Source organism: Sinocyclocheilus rhinocerous, unplaced genomic scaffold (genome assembly GCF_001515625.1).
Source record: "Sinocyclocheilus rhinocerous isolate Xijiao unplaced genomic scaffold, SAMN03320098_v1.1 scaffold208, whole genome shotgun sequence".
NCBI classification, from domain to species: domain Eukaryota; kingdom Metazoa; phylum Chordata; class Actinopteri; order Cypriniformes; family Cyprinidae; genus Sinocyclocheilus; species Sinocyclocheilus rhinocerous.
This window is the reverse complement of record NW_015650085.1, coordinates 43,892-67,461: the sequence shown is the minus strand read 5'-3', so window position 1 is coordinate 67,461 and position 23,570 is coordinate 43,892. Positions and strand designations below refer to the sequence as shown.

The 23,570-nt window shown below is 38.1% G+C and overlaps 1 protein-coding gene and 1 long non-coding RNA gene across 6 annotated transcripts; one reads left to right on the top strand and one right to left on the bottom strand.

The window, feature by feature from the left end:
• The first annotated feature begins 496 nt into the window (after window positions 1-496).
• Window positions 497-20,258, top strand: LOC107711483 (clathrin coat assembly protein AP180-like). Of its 5 annotated transcripts, none has more exons than XM_016516465.1 (24): window positions 497-1,619; window positions 4,056-4,198; window positions 4,307-4,382; window positions 4,992-5,044; window positions 5,337-5,386; window positions 5,622-5,715; window positions 5,938-6,049; window positions 6,149-6,255; window positions 6,341-6,382; window positions 7,702-7,763; window positions 8,003-8,008; window positions 8,113-8,125; window positions 8,209-8,324; window positions 8,447-8,526; window positions 9,596-9,610; window positions 9,879-10,043; window positions 11,701-11,799; window positions 14,902-14,964; window positions 17,822-17,908; window positions 18,446-18,470; window positions 18,582-18,648; window positions 19,436-19,540; window positions 19,646-19,745; window positions 20,065-20,258. In XM_016516465.1, exons 1-23 carry the CDS (start codon window positions 1,490-1,492, stop codon window positions 19,730-19,732), a joined length of 1,797 nt encoding a protein of 598 aa, XP_016371951.1. In that variant the 5' UTR covers window positions 497-1,489; the 3' UTR covers window positions 19,733-19,745; window positions 20,065-20,258. The 5 variants fall into 5 exon arrangements, with proteins under 5 accessions (XP_016371951.1, XP_016371949.1, XP_016371946.1 ...); XM_016516463.1 differs by having other exon boundaries at window positions 17,789-17,908; XM_016516460.1 differs by lacking the exon at window positions 5,337-5,386 and having other exon boundaries at window positions 4,992-5,094; window positions 17,789-17,908.
• A 1,543-nt stretch (window positions 20,259-21,801) lies between these two features.
• LOC107711474 (uncharacterized) lies at window positions 21,802-23,099 on the bottom strand. The gene is made up of 3 exons (XR_001636706.1): window positions 23,001-23,099; window positions 22,862-22,914; window positions 21,802-22,573 (listed from the first exon to the last, which is right to left on the bottom strand). It is a non-coding gene; the product is annotated as an uncharacterized LOC107711474 (long non-coding RNA).
• Between the last annotated feature and the right edge of the window lie 471 nt (window positions 23,100-23,570).

Below are 23,570 nucleotides of genomic sequence, written 5' to 3'. Positions count from 1 at the left end.
GACATGTCACTTGTTCCTGCAGACTCCGTTTATAAGTCACAGGGACCATCTCTGCCACCTGCATTCACTCCACTTTTCCACAATCCATGATGTCTTTCCTCTGGGCCGTCTGACACATGATGCAGACCCATGAAAGACAGTGTAAGAAAAATATCTGGACACAGAAAGAAGTTAAAGATTAGTGCATTCACTGGTAGAATTTACAAACATTGTCTCACTGGTACATAGGTATACTAGATAAACTTTATGAGGGTTAAACTATTTCTTGTGGAAGTTGAAAAATGGAAAAAAAAAACGTTCTTCTATGAGCAGAAAAATATCAATAGTGTTGAATTGCCTCCACCTAGTGCTCGAATGATGAAGCTGCTGTTTTCATATTCAGCGTCTAGAGGTGTAGACTAGAGTAGTTTTACATGCAGAGGATCAGCTAGTGCATATCCAGGATTCACAATCGAAAAGATAAATATAGCTTATACGAAGCCTATTCACAGAGCACATAAAAAAGCATTGAAAGTCCAAAAATGTAACAGAATTCTCAAACAAACTTGAAGATCATCTATACATTACACGATCATTTGACTGCCGTCTATTCAACCAATATCACTGAAAGCTCGTGACAGAGAATCTAGCTCTGTGCTCGGGGAGCAGAATGCAGACAGATGAACCGTGAACGCGCACAGTCCCTTAAAGGCGTTTGACAGCGTGACGCCGCTTCCCTTTAAGAGCCAGTTATGCGTCACCTGACCAGGTCTACCGACCACCGACGAGGCAGGACCGTAACCCGCATTACCAGAAAAATAAGCAAGTACAATATCCAACATCTGCACAATATAGCAGTGAAACGTGAAAATATACTTGTCTTCAAAGTAAACTCCTGCCCTTGAAAAGGCTTGAACGAGACACATCATCATCACCATCATCATCCGACCGGACGGGAAGGACACACGGGCTGCGACCGAATATTAACGAGGCTCCGGAATCCCGAGCAGGTTTATAGTAAAGGGTTAATAAACGGAGCGTTTTTGCAACTCGTTTTTATTCGTTTATTTAATTAACTTCATCACAAAAAGAACCAATTCAACGCAAAACTCTCTGTCTTTTCGGTTAGATGGGGTTTTTCATACATATGATAATCAAAGGTGAAGGTTTAAAGTATTAATTTGATTATTTATTTCCCACGAGAGCCAGAAAATATCTCGTCATAGGGCGTTACGTAATAGAGGCATTATCCAGGGTGCTGAAACCAACCCATGCTAGGCGCCTACGAGGGAATTTTTTAAAGCATTCAATTGAAAGTATATTGTGTGCTTTTAAATACGCAATTTCAGCAGCTCTGGTTGGAAACCGAAACGAGGTATTGCCCTTGTCAGTTTCTCGAGAGCCACTTTGGATTCCGTTTCCTTTTTTGTCGGCGAATATCATATGCATTCCGGCTGTCCTTCCCCCTGAAGTTGATTCTCGAGGTGGTTGTCGACGCTACCGGGAGAAAATGTCGGGACAGACTCTGACGGATCGCATCGCCGCGGCGCAGTACCAGCTCACCGGATCCGATGTGGCTCGTGCCGTTTGCAAAGCCACCACGCACGAGGTGATGGCGCCCAAGAAGAAGCACCTGGAATGTAAGTGAGACATTTTGGACTCATCCTCATTCCTAAGACCTGGCGCTGTCCAGTTCAGCACCACAGTCCAATGCGTACAATAATGAAGCTGTGTTTACCGTGCATTTTGCACAGGCCTCTGCATTATGCATGGTTTGCACTCAGTGAGGTTGTTTGCTACCAGATGCAATTCTGTAAATGGAAAACCTGCCTTTTTAGGGTGCATTTGATATAAGGAGCTTAGTGTGTCAGTGTGTGTGAAGCTGACTGAAGGCAAACTGACAGCACAGACCAAACCCTGAAGTGTTTTTATGTGGGTGGCTTGTCTCAAACTGAGATGACAGAAGGAAATCGACTGCATTTAGACAGGACATAAAGGCAACAAAGCATCTTCATGTCGGCCTCGAGCTCTGTGTCCTGCAGGAGAAGGCCTTCTGAATTATAAATCGATCAGCCAAAGCATGCATGTATTATTTACAAAGCCAAAGGTGAGGACACTGGTATGCAAGCCGAGGAATCAAAAGCCACGTGTGAGTGAATATCAGCAATCCATTCATCAGGGAATTATAGATGCTTAAGATGTTTCCTGATATCACAGCCCACTTTAAGCTCTTCTGAAATCCATAGATTCGCCTTGTCTTGGCACAGTTTAGCACCTGTGAAAAGGTGCAGCGTTCATTGCACAGAAACTCATTTTACTTTAGCAGAGTCAGGTGTTTATGACAAGAAATGTGTTCGATGAGTTGCTGTCTTATTACTCCAGGCATTTGTCTGTTGAATTGGAAGGCGTGACGGGTGTTGGTGAGGTTGTCATGGAAACTGAAGTAGATTATTGGGGAAGGGGGAGGAGTGAGTGACATCATGATGACATGCTGTCAGTTTGCACAAGAGGGTCTTCATTCTAAGACAGGCTGCATTTGCTTTGAATAAAAAGACTGAAGTTACAGGAATAGTTTACCCAAAAATGAAAATCTGCTGAAAATGTACTCACACAAGATATAGATGGGTTTGTTTCTTCATCAGAACAGATTTGGGGAAATTTAGCATTGTATCACTTGCTCACCAGTGGATCCTTTGAGAGTTCAAACAGCTGATAAAAACATCACAATAATCCACAAGAAATCCACACCACTCCAGTCCATCAATTAACATCTTGTGAAGTGAAAAGCTGCACGTTTGTAAGAAATAAATCCATCATTAAGGCTAAAATACGAGTCCATTATCCATAATATTGCTTTCTTCGGAATCTGTTCAGATGAAGAAACAAATTAATTTATATCTTGTAGTGCTGCTGCATAGGAGTTTACTTAAATATGAGTAGGATACTGTCTTGTTAGATACATTTTCTATATTATATTTGTCAGGACAGATATTTATGATGTTGCATCATATACAGTAGAAATGAGACCCAAGAAGCCGTTTAGTCATGTACTCACACTAATGTGGCCTAGCAGATGACTGTGCATGTGTATGTGTGTGTGTGTGTGTGTTTGCGATGTGTCTGTATTTACACTGCCTGTAATCCGGTCACATGAAGCACAGCGTCTTGAGCAATTCCATAATCCCAATGAGCTGCACCTGCTCACATATTCATAACCTACATATGTACAGGGACTGCTGTGGCATATACTTCAAAATATTATGATGTCACATAGCTACATATTGCACTAGTGTTAATACACTGTATCTCAGTGTGTGTTTTAATCTGAACTATTCTTGGCTTCTTAACTCCACTGCCGTCTAGCAGCCATGACCAACATATTGGCACCCTGAGCACAATGTTATATGTTTTATTTAAGACAAGCTCTGTTGAGAAGTCTATCAAGAAGATTTCAGGGTCAACCTGCACTCCAAATCAAACCAAAGAAAAAAATATTTATATTTTGCTTACAGAAAATGAACCCTGTTTTACGACCACATTTTCCACCAAATTTCCCAATGCAAATAATAATGATGTACTATTTAAATGAGAAATTCCTTTAATTCGTGCTGATTTCAGTTTAAAAAAATCCTATTGAGAATCTAATTATAATCATTATTGAGAATAATGGGAATAAAGTACTGAGTATTTAGGGACAATGAAATCTCAATTGTCAAAGAAAACAGGCTTAATTTCTTTATGCTAAAAAAAAAACAAAATAAACAATAATTATATATATATATTTGTTCAAAAAGCAAATATTGAATGACCTCAATCTCTCTGACTAGAACATTTCTGTCATTTTTTTCCTCATGCACTCCACTGCATGCAGTATGTTGTAAAGTGCAAGAAAAATGCACAGTCATATTGTTGTTATCTCTGTGGGGCTGTTTCTGGCTTCCTTAATGCAATTGTGGATATTAATTTTCCCCTTGAGAATCTGTCTGGTGGTTCAGTAATCATAAAGCTCTGAAAATCTTCATTCACATTGTAGTACATAACGCTGTAGTGGTAAGTGTGTGTTTTTTTGTGTGCAGATCTGATCTCAACCACCAATGAGACAAACGTGAACATCCCTCAGATGGCTGACACACTATTTGAAAGATCCACTAATGCCAGCTGGGTGGTCGTGTTCAAAGCTCTAACCACGACCCACCACATATGCATCTACGGCAATGAGGTGAGGCACTTCATTACTGTTTAATCTTCTCCTTTTAGTCAAACTGTGAAGTTTAAAACACACAGATACTGAATACTAAATACTGTGTCCCTTTTTAAATCCCTGCAGAGATTCATCCAGTATTTGGCCTCAAGGACTTCCCTGTTCAATCTCAGCAACTTTATTGACAAAACAGGCTCCCATGGTGAGTTTCTGTACATCTGTGTGTGAGTTAAATGGATAAAGACACATAAACTTCAATTCAATTTGATTTAAATTAGTTCACCCAAAAATTAAAATTTGCTGAAAATGTATCCAAGATGTCGATGAGTTTGTTTCTTCATGGGAAATGGTTTGTAGAAATGTAGCATTACATCACTTGCTCATCAATGGATCCTCTGCAGTGAATGGGTGCCGTCAGAATGAGAGTCCAAACAGCTGATAAAAACATTACAATAATCCAGAAGAAATCCACACCACTCCAGTCCATCAGTTAACATCTTGTGAAGGGAAAAGTGGTGTGGACTCTCATTCTGACGGCACCCATTCACTGAAGAGGATCCATTGATGAGCAAGTGATGTATTGCTAAATTTCTCCAAATCTGTTACAATGAAGAAACAAACTCATCAACATCTTGGATGGCCTGAGGGTGAGTAAAAAAAAATCAGCAAATTTAAATTTTGGGGTGAACTATTTCTTTAATAATTAATATTTTTTAAGCAGTCGATACAGTAAATGGCTTTAAATTTGATCTCTGTTTTACTAAGGTCAACTAAAAATGTTTATTCCTGTTTTTCCTTTTCTGTCTCGAAGGCTATGACATGTCTACATTCATCAGACGATATGCACGGTACTTGAATGAGAAGGCATATGCTTACCGTGCGATGGCCTTCGACTTCATTCGAGTTAAGAAGGGGTATGTCGATGGATTCTGGGAATAGAAGGACACATTGGCAACATTTAGACACTTGTTACTCCAAGTTATTAAATATTATGTCAGAGCTGTTACACGTACAAAACACAAAGAGAACGTCATCTCTAAGTTAGAGAGAATGCAAGGTTTCTCAGGATTCAAAAACTTTTAGCACTCAGTCTTATATAGTGTGTGTGTGTGTGTTTGTGTGTGTGTGTGTGTGCGTGCGCACTCTGAATGAGAAGGCATATGCTTACCGTGCGATGGCCTTCGACTTCATTCGAGTTAAGAAGGGGTATGTCGATGGATTCTGGGAATAGAAGGACACATTGGCAACATTTAGACACTTGTTACTCCAAGTTATTAAATATTATGTCAGAGCTGTTACACGTACAAAACACAAAGAGAATGTCATCTCTAAGTTAGAGAGAATGCAAGGATGGTTTCTCAGGATTCAAAAACTTTTAGCACTCAGTCTTATATAGTGTGTGTATGTATGTGTGTGTGTGTGTGTGTGCGTGCGCACTCAGAGCTGATGGTGTGATGAGGACTATGGCTCCTGACAAGCTTTTGAAGGCCATGCCTGCCCTTCAGACTCAAGTGGACACACTGCTGGAGTTTGACGTGAGTAGCATCTCCCACAACATCTGGAACCTTCTGTGAAAATGACCCATTAACTGAGAATGAGCTTGATGATTTTGTTCTTTCACCGGTTTGTTGACTTGATTGTATTTATTTCAATGTACTTTATTATTATTTGGCCAGGAACAGAAGGTCAAACTCTATTTTATTATCCACATTACTGTTTTAAATACTCCCTTTTGTCTTGTTCTCTGTCCTTCTCAGGTTCATCCTAAAGACTTGAACAATGGCATCATAAATGCAGCGTTCCTGCTTCTCTTTAAGGATCTGATAAAGCTCTTCGCCTCCTACAATGACGGCATCATCAATTTATTAGGTATGTGATAATAATTTTATGATCTCAATCTCTGAACATCATTATATGATTCAATAATCTTTTATCTTGAAACTAATGGTTCTGCTTTTAATTATACAGAGAAATACTTCAAAATGAAGAAGTCTGAGTGCAAGGATTCTCTGGAAATGTATAAGAAATTTCTGACCCGGGTGACCAAAATCGCAGAGTTTATGAAAATCGCTGAGGTAAGGCCAGAAGCAGAATTTTTTTCAAGTCAAATATTTGGATAGAATATCAATTCACTACATTATTACTGTGTTTCTGTTGCAGCAAGTAGGAGTGGATAAGAATGACATTCCCGACATCTCTTATGTAAGTCAGCCACGGCACATCTTGAAAATAAACATCTGTCCTTTCATATGTGCCATTTGTTGGTGTGTCACTAGCTCTTATTTAATATTAGAATCAGGTCAAGTATTTATTTCTTGATGGCTTTTTATTTCAATGGCTTTTAAAACGTTATAGCATGGGAAGAGTATACCAATCTTTTAAAATAATTAAGTAAAGCTGGTGTGAGAGTCAAAGAATTTTTCATCCATCCTAACTGAAAGTCATTATCAAAACACCTTCCCGTGGGGATTCCCAGTGTTTGCACCCCCGCGTAGTTGCAGACCTGGCAGATTCAGACAATGAAGACTGTCCCTTTAAAGACTGCTGCAACGAAGAGCCGGTAACCATGACGACTGATACAGGACGCAGAATGCATCTCAGTGCATTGCTTTTACCTGCTTGTATAGAAGCCCTTCCTGACTGGGCTAGTCACAAAACACTAGTTTTTAACATGCTGTTACTGGATGTTTTACAGCAATAAGAAGAACTCATTTCCTTTCCTAAAAAGTGTCATTAAATAACAATTAATGTTCAGAACATATTATGAATCTGACTGTACTGACACTAGTGGATGAGGATACAAAAATTTGAACTGAATTAAGCTGCATAATGACAATATTGTCTTCTGTAGAGCTGCTTTTGAAGTTGTTTCATAAATGATGAACTTTGCAACATTCACACTGTTACTGAACTTAATTGAATCAACACTGAACAGAATTAAGTTGAAAAAATGACACTTGTTTACTATAGAGCTGAAGGGTTTATAGCTGAAACTGAAGTTATTTCTTGACTTCTGCAACATTTACTACACTATTACTGAACAGAATCAACACTGAACGAAATTGAGCTGATTGATGACACGATTGTCTTTTTAGAGCTGCTTTACAGCTGAAATCAAAGAATTTTGCAACATTAACACTGCTATTTTCTTGTTTAATAATGTGAAGGTGCTTTGAACAATCTTTATTGTATAAAGTGACGCTATGCAAGTGACTTTTTTGACTTGAATTTCTCTCTAAGACTGATAGGTTGCATCATAATTAGCTTTTTGTTTAGAAGCTGAGAAAAGCAATGCACTGAAGTCCAGTTCTGTCCCACAGTTTGTGCTTTGAGCTGATTTTGTGGTGCTGTGAGGAGTGCTTTGGGTAAAGATTTTCACTGGGTTTTGATGTGGTCTTTAATTGTTTGAATTTGCTGTGGAGATACTGAAATTAAATATGCTCTGATGATTTTTCTACTGTCTTCACACCGCTTTCCTTTTCTCATATTTGTATGTGTGTGTTTTATTCTGCTGTTTTCAGGCTCCCAGCAGTATTCTGGAATCTCTGGAGGCACATATGAACAGTCTAGAGGGCAAGAAAGGGTACAGGATCCCTGAAATCAATCTAAATCACTTCAAATGTCAGAGGGGAAGTACCTCTGTTCTTGTAAATCAAATGTTGCATGCTAGATGTGATAGAGAAACCTGAGAAAGGCAAATAACCAAGGCTTGTCTGTCTCTGCAGTTATTATACTGTAAATCCCTTTGAATAAGACACATAAAACCTATAAATATTAATCCTAATTTATGTTCTTTTCCTCCTCCTGCAATGGTTTGTTCAGGGAAGGGTGAGTATGTTTTAAGTAATCTCAGACATTTTCATCAGTCATATTGTTTGTATATAAAATCATTTGTTCACTTCTATCTCATTGTCTCTGCTTGTGTCCTTCAGGTCACCCACAAAGGTAAGCAGGCACATTTATGTTTTTATTTTTTTTTTAGATATTACACACATATGCTCAATCTGTTGCTCTGTGTTATGTTTCAGGGATCACCCACCAATAATGTGTCTCCAACCTCCACTCCCGCCAAATCAGCCGCTGCCGTCGCCACTTTGGAGCCCCCACGCACTGAGGCCGCGCCTGTCGCCGAAACTGCCACTGAGTGAGTGAGCCAAGTAACCACACTTCACTTCCTGTCTGATAAAATGCTAATCAGAACAACAGATAATATCTAACCGTACAGCTTTCGTATGTTTATAAAAGTGTTTGTCTGTCACAATGTAGTTCTCTGCTGGATCTGGACCCGTTGTCTTCCTCTGGACCTTCTACAGGAGGAGCATCAGCTGCTCCCACATCTTGGGGAGGTACAATCCACACACATACACACTTTGCAGCTCAAACCAGTGATGTTATTGTTAACTAAAGATAGAACTATTAAAAAAAACATTTTTGTAAACTGAAATAAAGCAGAAATTAAATATAAATATTCAACAGAAAACTTAAACTGAATGGAAATTAATAATATTGCCTTGAAATATTAAAATTACTAACTGAAAACTAAAATGAAATAAAACCAAAACTGAAATAAAAATATATTCACAATATTTTAACAAACAAACACTAATAAAATGACAAAAACGCACAAAATTTTTAATTAAAATGAATGAAAAAGTAAAATAAAAATTAATTTAAAATATTAATAAAAACTACAACACTATATAAATAATACTAAAATAGCATTGGCCTGAATCAGTGAATTTAGTTTTTTAAAAATGCCCTGAGTAAACTCAGATGCATGGCTTTGCTGACGTCTGACTCAAAGATGTTGGAGTATATGTGCCAGCATGCTCAAATTGGGTTACTTTAATATGAAACAATAAAATATTTATAATAATAGTTTAATATGTAAACATGAAACAGCATCCACAACCCATATTTTAGAGTGAAACAGGTCATCCAGCAAGAAAAAAACTGCAGGACTTGATTTATCCATCAAATTGACTTGATTAAATCATGAAAGTAGTCTCAATTACATCAGCTACAAAGAAGAGTTTGCATGATATTTGATTAAAAATTATGATAAATTTGCAATACAACGTGCACTTTTAACTTTAACTTTAATGAGACTTGTCATTTGCACTTATATATTGTTGCTCTTTTGTTAGTTTTGACTGCTTTTATTGTCCTCATTTGTAAGTCGCTTTGGATAAAAGCGTCTGCTAAATGACAATGTAAATGTAAATGTAACTTCATATTGATTCACTACAAAACCAAACTTGCCACAAACCAAAAATAATGTGAAAAACTGACCTGGGTAGAAGAACTTGAAGTATCTGTATTGCATTCCTCCTTACATTCCTACTCTTAATGAATGCTTGACCTAATTTGAAATATCTTTTTCTGTCTGGCTGTCATGGGCTGCTATCACATCAGATCTGCTGGGCTCAGGTAAACGTTATTGGCCTTTGATTTTATGTTCAATAAGTGTTTTCATGCAATTTGATGTGTTAAATGTCTCATTCACTTTATTAAACATTTGTTGTAGTTCATCTAGCATCTCTGTGTCAATCCCTCAGTCTTTGCTCAGTAGAATCTCTCCCTCTCTTTCTTTCTTTCTCTCTCTCTCTCTTTTGCTCTTACCATCTTCTTTGGTTCCTTTCCTGGTTATCTGTTTACGTTGTGTTTATATTGGTCTGTTGGGGGCGTGGCTATGCAGAAATAGGCTCCCTTACTACAGAGACTCTCCTTCCTGACCCAACCCCTGCCGTAGACTCCAACTCCTCAGCCACGCCCACCACCACAGCCGCTGAGGCAGCTGTTTCTTTGGCTCCTCCTCCTTCCGCTGCCGGTGCTTCCTCCGGCTCAGCGGATCTCCTCGGAGGTCAGTAGTGAGGTTTCTTCCTTCAAGAAGAGTTTTCTGGGGGAAAAGGCTGTGCCACATTCTGAAACAGAGAAAGAAAATAAAAGATTAGATAGAAATCACAGTTTGTGCTTCATTCGTAAAGTCTGTAGTCACCTTTGCTCCACCATTTGTGTCCGCAGTAGAAATCTAGAGCTTCTTATTTCCTTTCAAATCTTATATTTTCCATGCTACACTTTTGCAGTTTTCTTTTGACATTCATTTGCCATCAATGCATCACAAGATGATTGTGTATTAAAATTACATAAATTAATTATAATCATTTGATTATTCTAATGTGTTAATTTGCAGAACGCACAGTAAGGTTATTCAGGTTTTAATTTACAGTTCAGTTTCAGTTTAGTGCTTTATTAATCCCCATGGGGCAATTAATTCAGACTGTCATGGGGCTTCACATGTACGGACAACACTTAATACACATACATACTCAAAATACATAAAATATATAAAGTAGAAAGGGGAAAGAAAAAAATTATAAACAAAATGAATAATACAAATCAATTATACTTGATCTATTATACTTAAATTCAGCAACTGCAAATAGGTTTAAAGTGAAATTGATATCAAAACTGACCCTTTTGTTCCTAATACATGTTCCTAGAGCAAGTTCCAGATAAAAAGAAAAAAGCACCTCTGAAACGACTCTCATTTTTGGTTTCCGTCAGCATGGGCTATCAGTTAAAAGTTAATAAACAGATATTTTGTGAATATTTCAGGCTACTATTGTGGGTAATGCAGATTTCTAGAATCTTACCAATTTAATAATTATTTAATGCAAATGTAAACTGGTAAGATCAAGTCTTATTCTGCTTTCTTATGGTTGAATATCCTGGAAATATGTCACATTATGAAAGTAAAATGGATAATTTTCATATATGTATATATATAGAGTGGGTATAGAAAATAATCTCCCCCCCCCTTAAAAAAATCAAATTTTGTTGCTTTGCAGCATGAAATGAAGACGGACACAATTTTTTGTTTTTTCCAGCTGTATTTACTCAACTTATTAATTAAAAGTGTGCAAGACATAAGCTGTGTTCCAATTCAGGGGCTGCATCCACCTGTCTAAATATTTTCACCTTGATCCATTTACGTACATAATTAAAAGTATAAACTACCTACAAAATCACATCTTAGTAAGGTCAACATTTCAACCAGTGTTTTTAACATTTGTGACATTAGATAATCGAGTAAGTTGAAACTCAATACTTAAGTGTAGTTCTCTATAAATAATCCTGTCATCCCCAGCACACAATGAATCGTTGGGATAGTCTGAGCTGCGAAGGATCCATTTGTTGTATCCTTCATGTCCCAGGAAATGGAAGGCTGCATTTCAAGGCCGCATTTTAAGGAGACTGTGAAATGGGACAGCCTTTGTCACAGTGTTATGATGCGTTCGGTCTTGGAATGCAGCCTTTGAAGGATGCAGCCCCTGAATTGGGATGCAGCTATAGTTTAAAATATTTTAAATGCAAAACCTCCTTTAATTCGAACTCTGCATGTCACTGAATCTGTTGTTTCTTTCTCCTTCTCTTTGCTATCTACTCTCTATTTCCTCTTCCTCCTTTTTTTTGGCTATTATATGTCAACCATTTGGCCCTCGTGTGCGCTACTCCAGATGTGTTTGCGGCCCCTGCGGCTGAAACAGCTGCTGCTGCTGAGGGTGGGGCCGCAGCAACCACGCCCACCCCTGCTGCTGACAGCACTGCGCCAACCGGTGGGTGACAACAGTTCACATGCATATGTGTGAATATGAGAATGTCGGCACATAACGGGTGAGAGAGTGTGTGTTTGCTTGTGAGTGTTTCATTTACCGGTTTGAAGAACCTCACAGAGCCTCTTCTGCTGACTCCACTCCTAATGAAGCCTCCTCTGGTCAATGTTGAGTTTTCTGTATTGGCATCGGTGTTGCCATGGAGATTGCTATCTATGTTGCTAGGGCGATAGTCTTTGAACACTGGAGTTCTGTTCTCCACGGAGCACAAGCAGATGTCGAGCGCAACACTCGTGTATCTAACAAAACCGTCTCCAACTTCCACTTTCTTTCTCATTCTTCCTTCTCTGAAGTTTCATCCTCAGGGTGATTTTATATAATAAATTTAGTCTTTCAGAGCCTGGAAGATGTTTTTAAATGTTCATCCTCTCCTCCCTGTAGATCCCTTCACTCCAGCGGCTGGTACAGCTGATCACTCCCTTCAGTTGGACCTGTTCTCCATGCAGCCAGTAGATGACAGTAACTCTCTCTTTAGCTCAGTGGCACCCACTACTGTCCAGGCATCTGTCTCCACCACCACCAGCACTGTAGCCCCCACTGCTACCCCTGCCCCAACCATAGACCTGTTTGCTGGTAAACCCCCTTAGGCCAGAGATTTAGCAAAACCCACTTCTTAAAATCTGGATTGGAAATCTTTTCCTTTCCTATTATGTTTTTCAGCGACTGCTTTTAAAGGGAAAGTCCACCCAAAAATGACAATCCTGTCATGATTTAAACCCCCTCCTCATGTTCCAAACATGTATAACTTTCTTTTTTATGGAATGTAAAAGAAGATATTGGTAGAAGATGAAGATGTTGGTAACCAAAATTTTGGTTCCCACTGAATTCCATAGTATGCACAAACATGGAAATCAATGGGAACAGGTTTGGTTACCAACATTCTTCAAAATGTCTTCTTTTGTGTTCTGCAGGAGTCAGAAATGCATACAGGTTTGGAACGACATGAGGGTGAGTAAATGATGGCAGAGTTTTCATTTTTGGGTGGACCATCCCTTTAAAGGCAACAGTTTGAATACAAATGTAGCTTTTTATTGTACTGATTTGCACTTCAATTAAAAAATATATAACAAACATGATTAATGTAACCATTTTAAAGAAAAAAATGATGTTTTGTTATAGATTTTTGAGCAAGGTTGCCGCCATCTTGCAGTACCACAGTGTGTGACATCACGGGTTGGTTTGCTACATTGACCAATGAAGTAATATAAGCATTTCTTTAATTTTTTGAACACACAAATGTTATTTTAACACACAGATGTTTTTGGTTTTCACCATAATTTGGAGGAATATATTTAACATCAAACTGTCTACATCACTAAGTTTTGATCGTGGTATCCCAAACATAGTTTTCATAATGCGAGGCACAGCGTGATCGTTCATGTCGCATCTTATTGTTATGTCAGACCTTTCAGACATATTTGCATTACACTGGCTCATTCAGCAGTAGTGGTATGTAACATATTTCATGTTCACCTGCGAATACACCTGCTGTTAACAGGATGCTATATCTAATCAGTTTAAACATTAAAGTGTTTTAAGCCATTTAAGTGCAAGACAACGCGAAAGAGATTTCAATGCAGTACTCGCACGCTGTTTTAGATCATTTATGTGTGCACAAATGCACGCAAAAAGCCACAGCTCGGACAGCATGCGAGTACCAAATTGAGTTCTCTTTCGCATCTTCATGAGCAAATGCACACTAAAGTCTTCACGAGTATCCAAGTAAACACGTGTTGTTTCTGACCCGCTCTTCACCCCAAACCCGCGGGTTCATGACTTCTTCCACTTATTATTGGCTCAACAGTCCTTTCAAGTTCGTCTTCCTTTATTTCAAAACAAGTATGTGTTCAAAAGGTAAAGAAATACTTATATTACTTCTCTGGCCAAAGGAGCAAAGCAACCCTATCATGTCACATGCTGTGGTTTCTTAAAAATTATTATATTAATCGTGTTTGCTACTTTTTTTATTAAAGTGGAAATCAGTTTATTAAATAATGTAAACTTGACTGACTGGTTCACAATATTGTATCTTAAAAATAAATTAGGTGTAGTTTTTTTTTTTTTTTTTGATTGGTTTGATTCGGTTTTTGTTATGTATTAATATTATTTATGTTTGTTTATAAATGTCTTGTTTTTAGTTTTTTTTGATCCCATGCCAGATTCATCTGTTCCCAAAACAGACCCAAACCCCAGTCTAGACCAGTTTTCAGCAGGTACACGCTACAGTAAATCCATTAACTCATCCCCTGCCTCACTTGTACTGTTTTTTCTGTATTCTGTCCTTGACAGCTCAAGGTGAGCCAAATATGCTCCTCTCCTGGGGCAGCCGAAGGAACTGTCTGTCCAACAAACTGATTTCTCTCAGTCCCTTAGGCCTTCATTCACTTCTTAATCATTCCTAATCTCTCCAGCTATGTTTCTCTTGAAACATTCCCAAGACCCATTAGTTACATTATCCCCACTTAGAAACCTTCCTAATTTCGCTTCTACCCTTGGGCTTTATCTCATGAACCTGTCTTCATCTATGAAGTAAACAGGTTCTGGTTCTGACCTAAAACTAATGCAATTACGGGTCCTGGTTAACATAGTTGCATAAAGTTATTCTTCAAATAATGGATGTTAAACAAGCAGGACTTTAGGGTGTCAACTAAACCCTTTCCTGTGCTTCAGATGTGTTTTGTCCTCCTGCTGCTGCTCTGTCGGCCCCTATGAGCTGGCCAGACAGCGGGGCAGATCTGGACCTGTTTGGGGGTTGGTAACTACCCAGTTTGCATGCTGGGGGTTTGATTTGCATGTCTTGCTCAGATGGTTGCTGTGGATTCTGTTAAAGCTGTTCTGATGATTGATGAGATTTCCTGAGCTGACAGTTCAAAAGGCTTTAATGAGGTTTATGTGTGCGCTTTTGTGTGAGTTTGTTTCTATTTCTGGCTTTTATTTATGTGTGATAACACTCTCTCTCTGTCTCTCGCTCTGGGGTTGTTTCTCAGCGTAATGGCTTTGGCTCACTCTAACCTTTTTTACCCTCATGCTGCGTGGATGGATCAGAATCTGCGGGCACTGGAGAGGCCAAACCAGCCGCAGCAGCTGCAGGAGGAGATCTGATGTCGGGTACGTCACCCAAAGCCCTCGTGACGTCTTATCTTTTTCTTTGTGTCATTTTCATTGCACTTTCAGAACAAAAGGTACACAGGGGCGGTACCCTAAGGTACATCTTTACTTACCCCTAATTGGGTACCTAAAAGGTACATATTAGTACCTTTTGAAAGGTTTGGTACCTTTTTTCTGAAAGTGTGCAGCCAAATTTTTTTCTGGAGTTCAAAACAGTCATGGATACAATACAACCATCATAGTCTATAGCATGGAAAATATAGCACATTTACGTACCCTTAGAAAAAAACGACAAATCACAAATGAGATCTCAGTAGTTTCTCATTGAAAGCTGTGAGATTAGATGGAGAACAAATGGAGACTTGTGCTTAAAGTCAGCAAGTAACAGAAATTTTATTATTGTGAAGTTTGTTCAAAAAATGTTTAGAACTTGTAATGTTTAATCAAAATGTCCTAATTGGACATTCAGTGAAAACGACAGTATTTTCTCTGGTGATGTCCAATCATATAGTCTGCTTAAGCTCCACCCCTGCAAGATCATATTCATTTGCCACACCCACATTTTAACATCCAGTCAACAACCGATGAATAGAAGCAAGTCCCTGCCCTACTTTTTTCAGATAATCCACTGCACCACGATGTACATCACATTTTGGAAGAACAGATCTGTCACTACTTCCATTTCATTGTGACTTAATCTCCTTCTTATCCAGTTTTTGTTCTCTTGTAGAGTTTCAGAAGAGATATCAATCTCTGCTCAGATTTACCAAGATACTAAAGTCTCCAGTATATTTATGATACTCACATTTATTCAAATGGAACATAACTGAGAACTCAAATGAATCTTTTTTTATAAACATTTCTTCTGGGTATATGCCATTTTAACAAAGCAGAGACGTGTTTAACGTGATGTTTAGTGATGTGTGCGTGTGCCGTTGTGGCATATTGAGTCTAGACACGTTACATCTCAGTTGTGCTGTGGTGATTTTGACGTGTTGAGATGAGATCGGTTTTATTTCCATCCGTTTCTCTCATGCATGGGGTTTACGTTCATCTCTGCTCTACACGGACTGAGAAAGTCTTCTTCCCAATGCCTTGCTGCTTAATTCTGCTCTTTTCTCTCATTCACTCTCACTGTTTTGTGCTCATCTGATCTGTTTTTTCTTTCTCTTTTCTTCCTGATTGTGTTCTTCTTCCATTTCTCCTTCCAATGTTTTAAATCTTTATCATTTTTTCTTCATTTTCCCTCTCTTTCCCTTCATCTGGCTCTTGGGTCATTGCTTGCTTCCTCCTGTGCTACTGGTGAGTTCTAATACTCCTACACCAGCTGCAATCCCACAGTGCATTGCTGCATTGCAGAATAGGGCTTCAGTGAATTCAACTGAAAGACTGCTAGCCAAGCTTGGAAGATTTGAAGATGGGTGGATGAATGAATGAAAGTTTAAATGCTTTACAAAGATCTCTAGTGTGAGATTCTGTACAACAACATGTAGAAAGTAATGGTAGAAATGTATATTATGTGAATATTGTTAAGTCAGTGCTCAGTAAGAGCTTGTGTAGGCTATTTTAGGCTTGATTCACAACATATGCGAAGAATAAATATTTACGTTGCTTTCCAATTCACCTACTACTTTGCCCTAAAAGTATGTACTCTTTTTGTGAAGAAAAAGTACATACTTTTGAGTATGTAGCAGAATAGTAGGTAATAGTAAGCTCACTTTGTCATAACTACATCTTTAACGGACCAATATGTTGCTTAGTTACGTGCATCCTGTCACAGTTTAAACTGCCCTGTCAATTATCTTGTCACATATTCACATTATTCACATTTAGATTGATCGGCTAGTCGCGTGTCTTTCATCCCGAGAACTCTCCTCATGTGTTTGCATAATGATGCTTTTAAAAGTTAATGACCAAACGAATGTTTATGAAAGTTCACAACGTTGTTGCAGATTAAATATAACACGGATAAACATTAAATAAATATTTTTTCATCAGGTTAGATATTGGTTATTTATCACTCAAAACACTTTCTCTCCCTGTCCGTCGGTCTCGCATATCCGCCATGTTTGTAGTTTTTTTTTTCTTTTTTTTATTCATGTATGTTCCAACATGCAATGGGTTGTGGGCAATATTTGCCGTTAGAGTGTGCACGGATCTGCACTTCAAATTTCCACCGAAAATTGTAAACCATCCAGGTACCTCACATTTCAACATACGATTTGGGACATACTAATTCTAATACTATTTAGGAAGGATAGTATGCGAATTGGGATGCAGCATTAGTGTTTTAGTATTATTTATGTACTAATATTGTCTTTAATATATTGAATTAGCTTTTTTATTTACATAGTTTTTATTTTAATATTTGGTCATTTTATGTGCTTAAAACTTTTCAGTTAACAAAAACATTTTAATAGTTAACTGTAATAATCCCATGTAGTAACCCAGAAATCATGTTATTTTCAGTATTTAGCTGCAGTTTGTGGCGTCATTATTAAAGCACAAAGCAAGCCTTTGGTAGTTCTGCTTATGCATGCTGTGTGAAACAAGTCTTATACTTTGTTAAATAATGATAGTGATGGTAAATGTTATGATGAAATGAATGTTTAATGTGTCATGAGTTCATGTGAGTGTAGCCGATGATAGCGCTCAGCTTCCTCTCTTCTTGCGCTCATCTTAAACATTTTTCTTGTACTGGTTTCCATAGAGATGTACACTGTACAGTATAAGGGTTGGTAGCATTCAGTTTAGCTCCCATTTTGTTACTATTACTCAAATTCAAGCTCACAATGTTTTTCTTACTCTTCACTCCCCCTTAAAGCTTTCGATGGATTGGGTGATGTGCTCATGCCAGCTATGGCTCCGCAGGCAGCAGGGGCCACCTCACCGATCAAACCCATGGGAGGAAACCTGGACTCAGCTATGGCCAACATGGCCAGCAGTACGTTCCTATCCACTTTTAATTTGGTGTACTCCAAAATCATAGTCTTAAAATGAAAGGTTCCTTATTCGCAGCTATGGTTCCATGAAGAACCTTTAGAAGGTTCTTTATAGTGGAAAAAGCTTCTTTAGATTATTTAAAATGTTCTGCACACTAAGAAAAATAAAAGTTCTTTGTGGTACCCTAAATGGCAAAAGAAAAAAAAATAAATTTGGAACCTTTATTTTAAAGAGTACAGCAAAAAATAGTTATTTTAAAGATTAAGGTTCCATGAAGAATATTTAATATCCATGGAATCTTTTAATTCCACAAAAGGTTCTTTATAGTGGGAAAAGGTTCTTTAGATTTTTAAAAAGTTCTTCAAAAAAGATTTCTTTTTAGAACTGTTCACTTAAAGGTTCTTTGGGGAACCAAAAATGCTACTTCTATGGCATCATGATATATATATATATATATATATATATATATTTAAGAGTGTACGACTAACTTAACATTGTAAGAATCTAAAAATATATGTTTCTGTGTCTGTGCTTGCAGATTTGGCAGTGGGGAACCAGAAACCGTAAGCTACAGTAACTTCCTACTCTATATTTCACTATATTTTCTTGTCCTCTCAAAATAAATATTTGTGTATTTGTTCCTCCTCTATTTCTGTTTTTTTTTTTTCTCTCAGGGGTGAAGCAGCTGGAGGGGCGAACTGGCAAGCGCAGGTACCCACCCCTAGCTGGGGCGTTGCCTTGGTAAATGTTGTGTTCTGTAGATGTGGAGCATGGGGGTGGAGTCGCATGGCTTTGAGCAGCATGGCGTGGAGCCAATCACAAGCTTCCTCTCCTCCCCGCCCCTCTCTTGGCTCCTATCAGCTGAATGAAAAGGACTAAAGAGGAGGAGCTTTCTCAAATTTGAAACTTAGTGTTGACGTTGAAAAATCAACTGTACATTTCTTAACTTATTATTATTAATTGCACTGGTGCTCCTGAAATTTAGATAATTGCTTATTTACAAAAGGATGTTTCCAACTTTGAATTCATAATCTTAATCTTACTTTCAATTTTTGTGCAATTTTGTGTTATTTGTGTGCAATGTGAACAAAGCCAAAGAGTAGCTTCAAATCAAGTCAATTTACATGAATATTGCATTTCAGGTTTAGTCTTGATTTAGAGCTTCAAACCTGTTTAGCTTGATAGCCACTTCCTTTTTTATTATACTACTAAACATACATGCGTGAATATCCCTCCTAAATCATTCAAATTCACACTTACATCAAACTGCTAACCACCATCCCAGTGTGTGCAGATTCCCTTCTGTGTGTCTGTGTGTCATAGAGTCGTTTTGTTCAGGTGTTGTCCTGTTCTGTGTAGTTTGGTGCTAACCTTTCCCCCTCATCCCTCCCACCCGCTTAGACTTCCCCTCTCGGGGTCTGTCCTGTCATGGGATCCCTGTCACCGTTTGGCATGGTAAGAGTGTGTGTTTATGTGTATGTGTGTGTGTGTGTGTGTGTCTCTTACTGTGTCTCTCTGTGACTCACAGCCTGGTGCAGGAGCTGCTCCCATGATGCCTGGCTCACCGATGATGGCCACGCAGCAACCAATGATGAGGCCACAGTTTCCCGCAGCAGGAGCCCCTGGACAACCGGTATTTTAGACATGCATGCAGTTGAATTTACTGATATAGTTATTTGGTGTGTAAATACACACATACTTAATTATCGCTCCTTGCATGTGTACGTGTCCTCCTCAGATCTCTCCAGGAATGGCCCAGAGTCCCAGGAAGCCTCCCCCTCCTAAAGACCCTCTCGCTGATCTCAATATCAAAGACTTCATGTAGATGAACAGCTGGTGTAAGTTTCACTACAGCTAGAGCAGATGTGCAATTTGACCACAGGACACACAATGAGACACATCTGAAATTATGTTCTGTATCTGATGCATATGCAATATTAAGAATGTAGTTGAAAATAGCCTGCTTTTAGAAACAAAACATTTACATGAGGCTGTAACCACCAGGGGAAGACAGTCCAATCAGTATTTAATCAATATTCAATATCTGTACAGTCATTCAATATTTGAGACTTAGAAAGTGTTGTATATATATTGAGTTTCTGAGTTTTTTTTCCAGTGTATAATACTGAAACCCATTTCTTTTTTTCTCTATTGCAGTTGTCACACTTATTGTGCAGACCTGATGAATCAGACGTGTGTATTCTTTCTTCCATTCATCACAATGAGGGCCTCCAGTCCCTCCTTTTCTCTCTTTCCCTTCCCTGTCTGTTGTTGTAGCACAAACCGTGAATGTGAGTAAGTACATGTGTGTTTGTATTTCAATGTTCTCAGTTACTTCAGATCTATATATTTAAAAAAAAATGAAACAGGAGGAGAATGACAGATGCATTCTTGAATGTGCATCTGCATGTCTCTTAAGGATAGATGTGCATTCATTTTTCCTGGCTCGCTTTCCGTGGGAAATCAAATCAAAAGTGTGACGTTTTATGTGGAAAATGGTTTTTTGCTGTGGTGAATATCACTGGGCCGGTCTGTGTCATCATCAGTGGAGTATTAGTCATCTTTTGACCATGGAATAACTTCTGTGGGAACAATATCAACGTATTATGAGTTAAGATAGTGTCTCACGTACTGTTTGTTTTTATCAATGCCCTGACTTTATTCTTTTTTGTATCTATCGATTGTGAGTTACATGCAACATGTGACTATTTTATGAAAATACATATGCATTTTAAAGTATTTTAAAAGACAGATTGTTTTGAATATCCTTAGTCTTTATTTTGAGATAAAAAGGTTGAATATATTTTAGTTATGTCAGAAGTTTACTTTGCACATACTACATGGCTAGTTAGTAATCCCATTTGTACAAATGTCTGTCCATCACAAGGCACTGAGCCGATCGAGTCCTGCTAGTATGTACAATATAATATCGCAGCATGTAATTCCTCTGTTGAGCAAAGGGGATGCCATTGATCCAGATCAGATTCTATCAGCAGCAAGTTCACCAACATCTTAATCATCAAATCAGTCTTAAAAGAATAGTTCAACCAAAAATTTTAATTTGCTTAAAATGTACTCACCCTCAGGCCATCCAAGATGTAGATGAGTTTTGTTCCTTCATTAGAACAGAAATGTAGCATTACATCACTGTCTCACCAATGGATCCTCTGCAGTGAATGGGTGCCGTCAGAATGAGAGTCTAAACAGCTGATAAAAACATCACAATAATCCACAAGTAATCCACACCACTCCAGTCCATCAATCAACATGAAACAAAAACGTGTGTATGTAAGGAAAAAATCCATCAAAACAGTTGTAACTTCAAAACGTTGCTTTCGGCTAAAATATGAGTCTTGTATCTATAAAATTGCTTTCTCCAGTGAAAGTCGTCTCATCTGAATCAGGAGAGAAATAGGCACATATGAAACCATTTACAACAGACCAAAACAGTTCTAAACAAATATTGGTGGATTTTAATGTGAGAGGACAACAAGGAACGCCCTTTTTCACGGGAGGAAGCGTTATTATGGATTATGGCATCATATTTTGGCCAGAAGTGACGGTTTAAAGTTAAAATGCCTCAATGATGGATTTGTTTCTTACATACGTGCAGCTTTTCAATCACAAATTGTTGATTAATGTACTGGAGTGGTGTGGATTATTGTGATGTTTTTATCAGCTGTTTAGACTCTCATTCTGACGGCACCCATTCACTGCAGAGGATCCATTGCTGAGCAAGTGATGTAATGCTAAATTTCACCAAATCTGTCCTGATGAAGAAAACTCGTCGACATATTGGATGTCCTGAGGGTGAGTGAGCAAATTTTTGCAGAGGATCCATTGCTGAGCAAGTGATGTAATGCTAAATTTCACCAAATCTGTCCTGATGAAGAAAAACTCGTCGACATATTGGATGTCCTGAGGGTGAGTGAGCAAATTTAAATTTTTTCAATGAACTGTTTATTTAAAATAGGTCTAAATATACCTGGCTGCCTAGTGTTTTGTTGTATTACAAGTGAGTGTATTACCAATACTATTTGCTACAAGTATCAAGGATATCAAAGGGATGAACGGCAGTTTAATGGGACAGTATTGCATTTTATCGATGGCTGTTTTTTTTATTTCAACTGAACATTTTGTTGATACATTTTATTTTTGGATGGAATAACACCCTCTGCCCCTCCCACCTTTGTGCATGTTAGTCCTGTTGAAATGCAATAAACAGTGATCTGGAGAGAAACATAATTTAGTCATTATTAGGTAAAGTGCTTGACAATGAGGATCATATAAACATACATAATCCCAATTCTGTCTCTCTCTGATGCACAAGCATCTAATGTCTCTTTGTTACACGGCAAACAAAATATAGAGTTGAGGCAATCCAGGATGTCGAGGCCAAGATGAAGATGGCATAAGGTATTTATGGCAAAAACGACACTGACAAATCCACAACCTCTGAGCAAACCAGTGTTGCCAAATGATGAACACCGATGGGTATGAATAAACATCAGCGTCCCCAAATCTCATTCTCAGACAGTGTTTGGCATGACAGAAAATACTTCTTAATAAATAAATGTGTAGTAAAAAAAAGCACTGATGGCTAACAGAGCGACGGACAGCATCATGTTCTTCCTGTTCTCTCCTCTCAGCACCTGCAGCTCCTTTTCTGAAGAATAAAACGTATAAGATACTATCATATAAACATTGCTACCACAATAATTTTCTTTACCAAGTGATGCAATGCATCAAGAAATTTGGTCACCATTTTGCATGCTTCATAAGAATTTTAGGAAAATAGCTAGTGTATTTTGAATAAACAAATCCACAAATTCATACACTGGGTATTATTACAAAATGTATAATTTGTTATTACATTCCATGACCAATGCACTTAATTTTCATTGTCCGATTTATGCATTTTTACACCCCTAAACTTTCCAGAAAACTGACTAACCATATTTCTGTATTCTTTCATTCAATATGGTCATCTCGTCTTCCAGGGCCAGCCTGTAGGCACATTAAAAGACTCGTTTGCTGTATTAGATAATGCGGCAAAAAGCTTATTGTGTTTATAATGATGTTGGCATAATCACCTGTCGTTGTCTGAGAGTTGCTCTTTTCTCTGTCTGAATTCTGCCCTCTTCAGGTTGTTTTTACAGTGTACTCATAGTTGCCAAATCCGCGTATTATACGCGACTTTGGGCTTCTTTTTTTGTAAAATTGCGTGAAAAAATCCCAGGTCGCTGGTTGCGGTTTTTTGGGTTTATTTTAAAAAATATGGTGGCTTGCTGACAATCTGACAAGCAACTTCGTTTCTTTATTTATGTTCGCGTATTCTCCAATGCATTGAATGACACTCTGTCTGCTCGCAGTTAATAGCCAACCAGTGCAATAATATAAGTGCTGCTGCGTAATTTGCCAAATGTTCCGCCCCCTCCTCCCCATCATTGGAGAAAATCACGTTCAAAAAAAAGGCGCGTGACGCTGTAATCCAAGCGATGACAGAAGTAGACGTAGAGGAGTGGGATGACTTTCTTTTAGCCCATTATTTTTATTTTTTACAATGTTTTTGTAATGTATTAATTATCACGGGCTGTTGTAATAAAAATCAAGTAGTCCTATAGGCCTACTACTAAGAGTAAATATGGTTCGAATAGCCTATA

What these genes read in the sequence shown, in the direction of transcription:
- LOC107711483 (XM_016516463.1), top strand. Translation starts at nt 1,490, where the DNA reads ATGTCGGGACAGACTCTGACGGATCGCATCGCCGCGGCGCAGTACCAG. An exon ending in GTCGCCGAAACTGCCACTGA is followed by an intron (nt 8,325 to 8,446) that starts GTGAGTGAGCCA and finishes GTCACAATGTAG; the next exon opens with TTCTCTGCTGGATCTGGACC. An exon ending in CTAGCTGGGGCGTTGCCTTG is followed by an intron (nt 18,649 to 19,435) that starts GTAAATGTTGTG and finishes TGTGACTCACAG; the next exon opens with CCTGGTGCAGGAGCTGCTCC.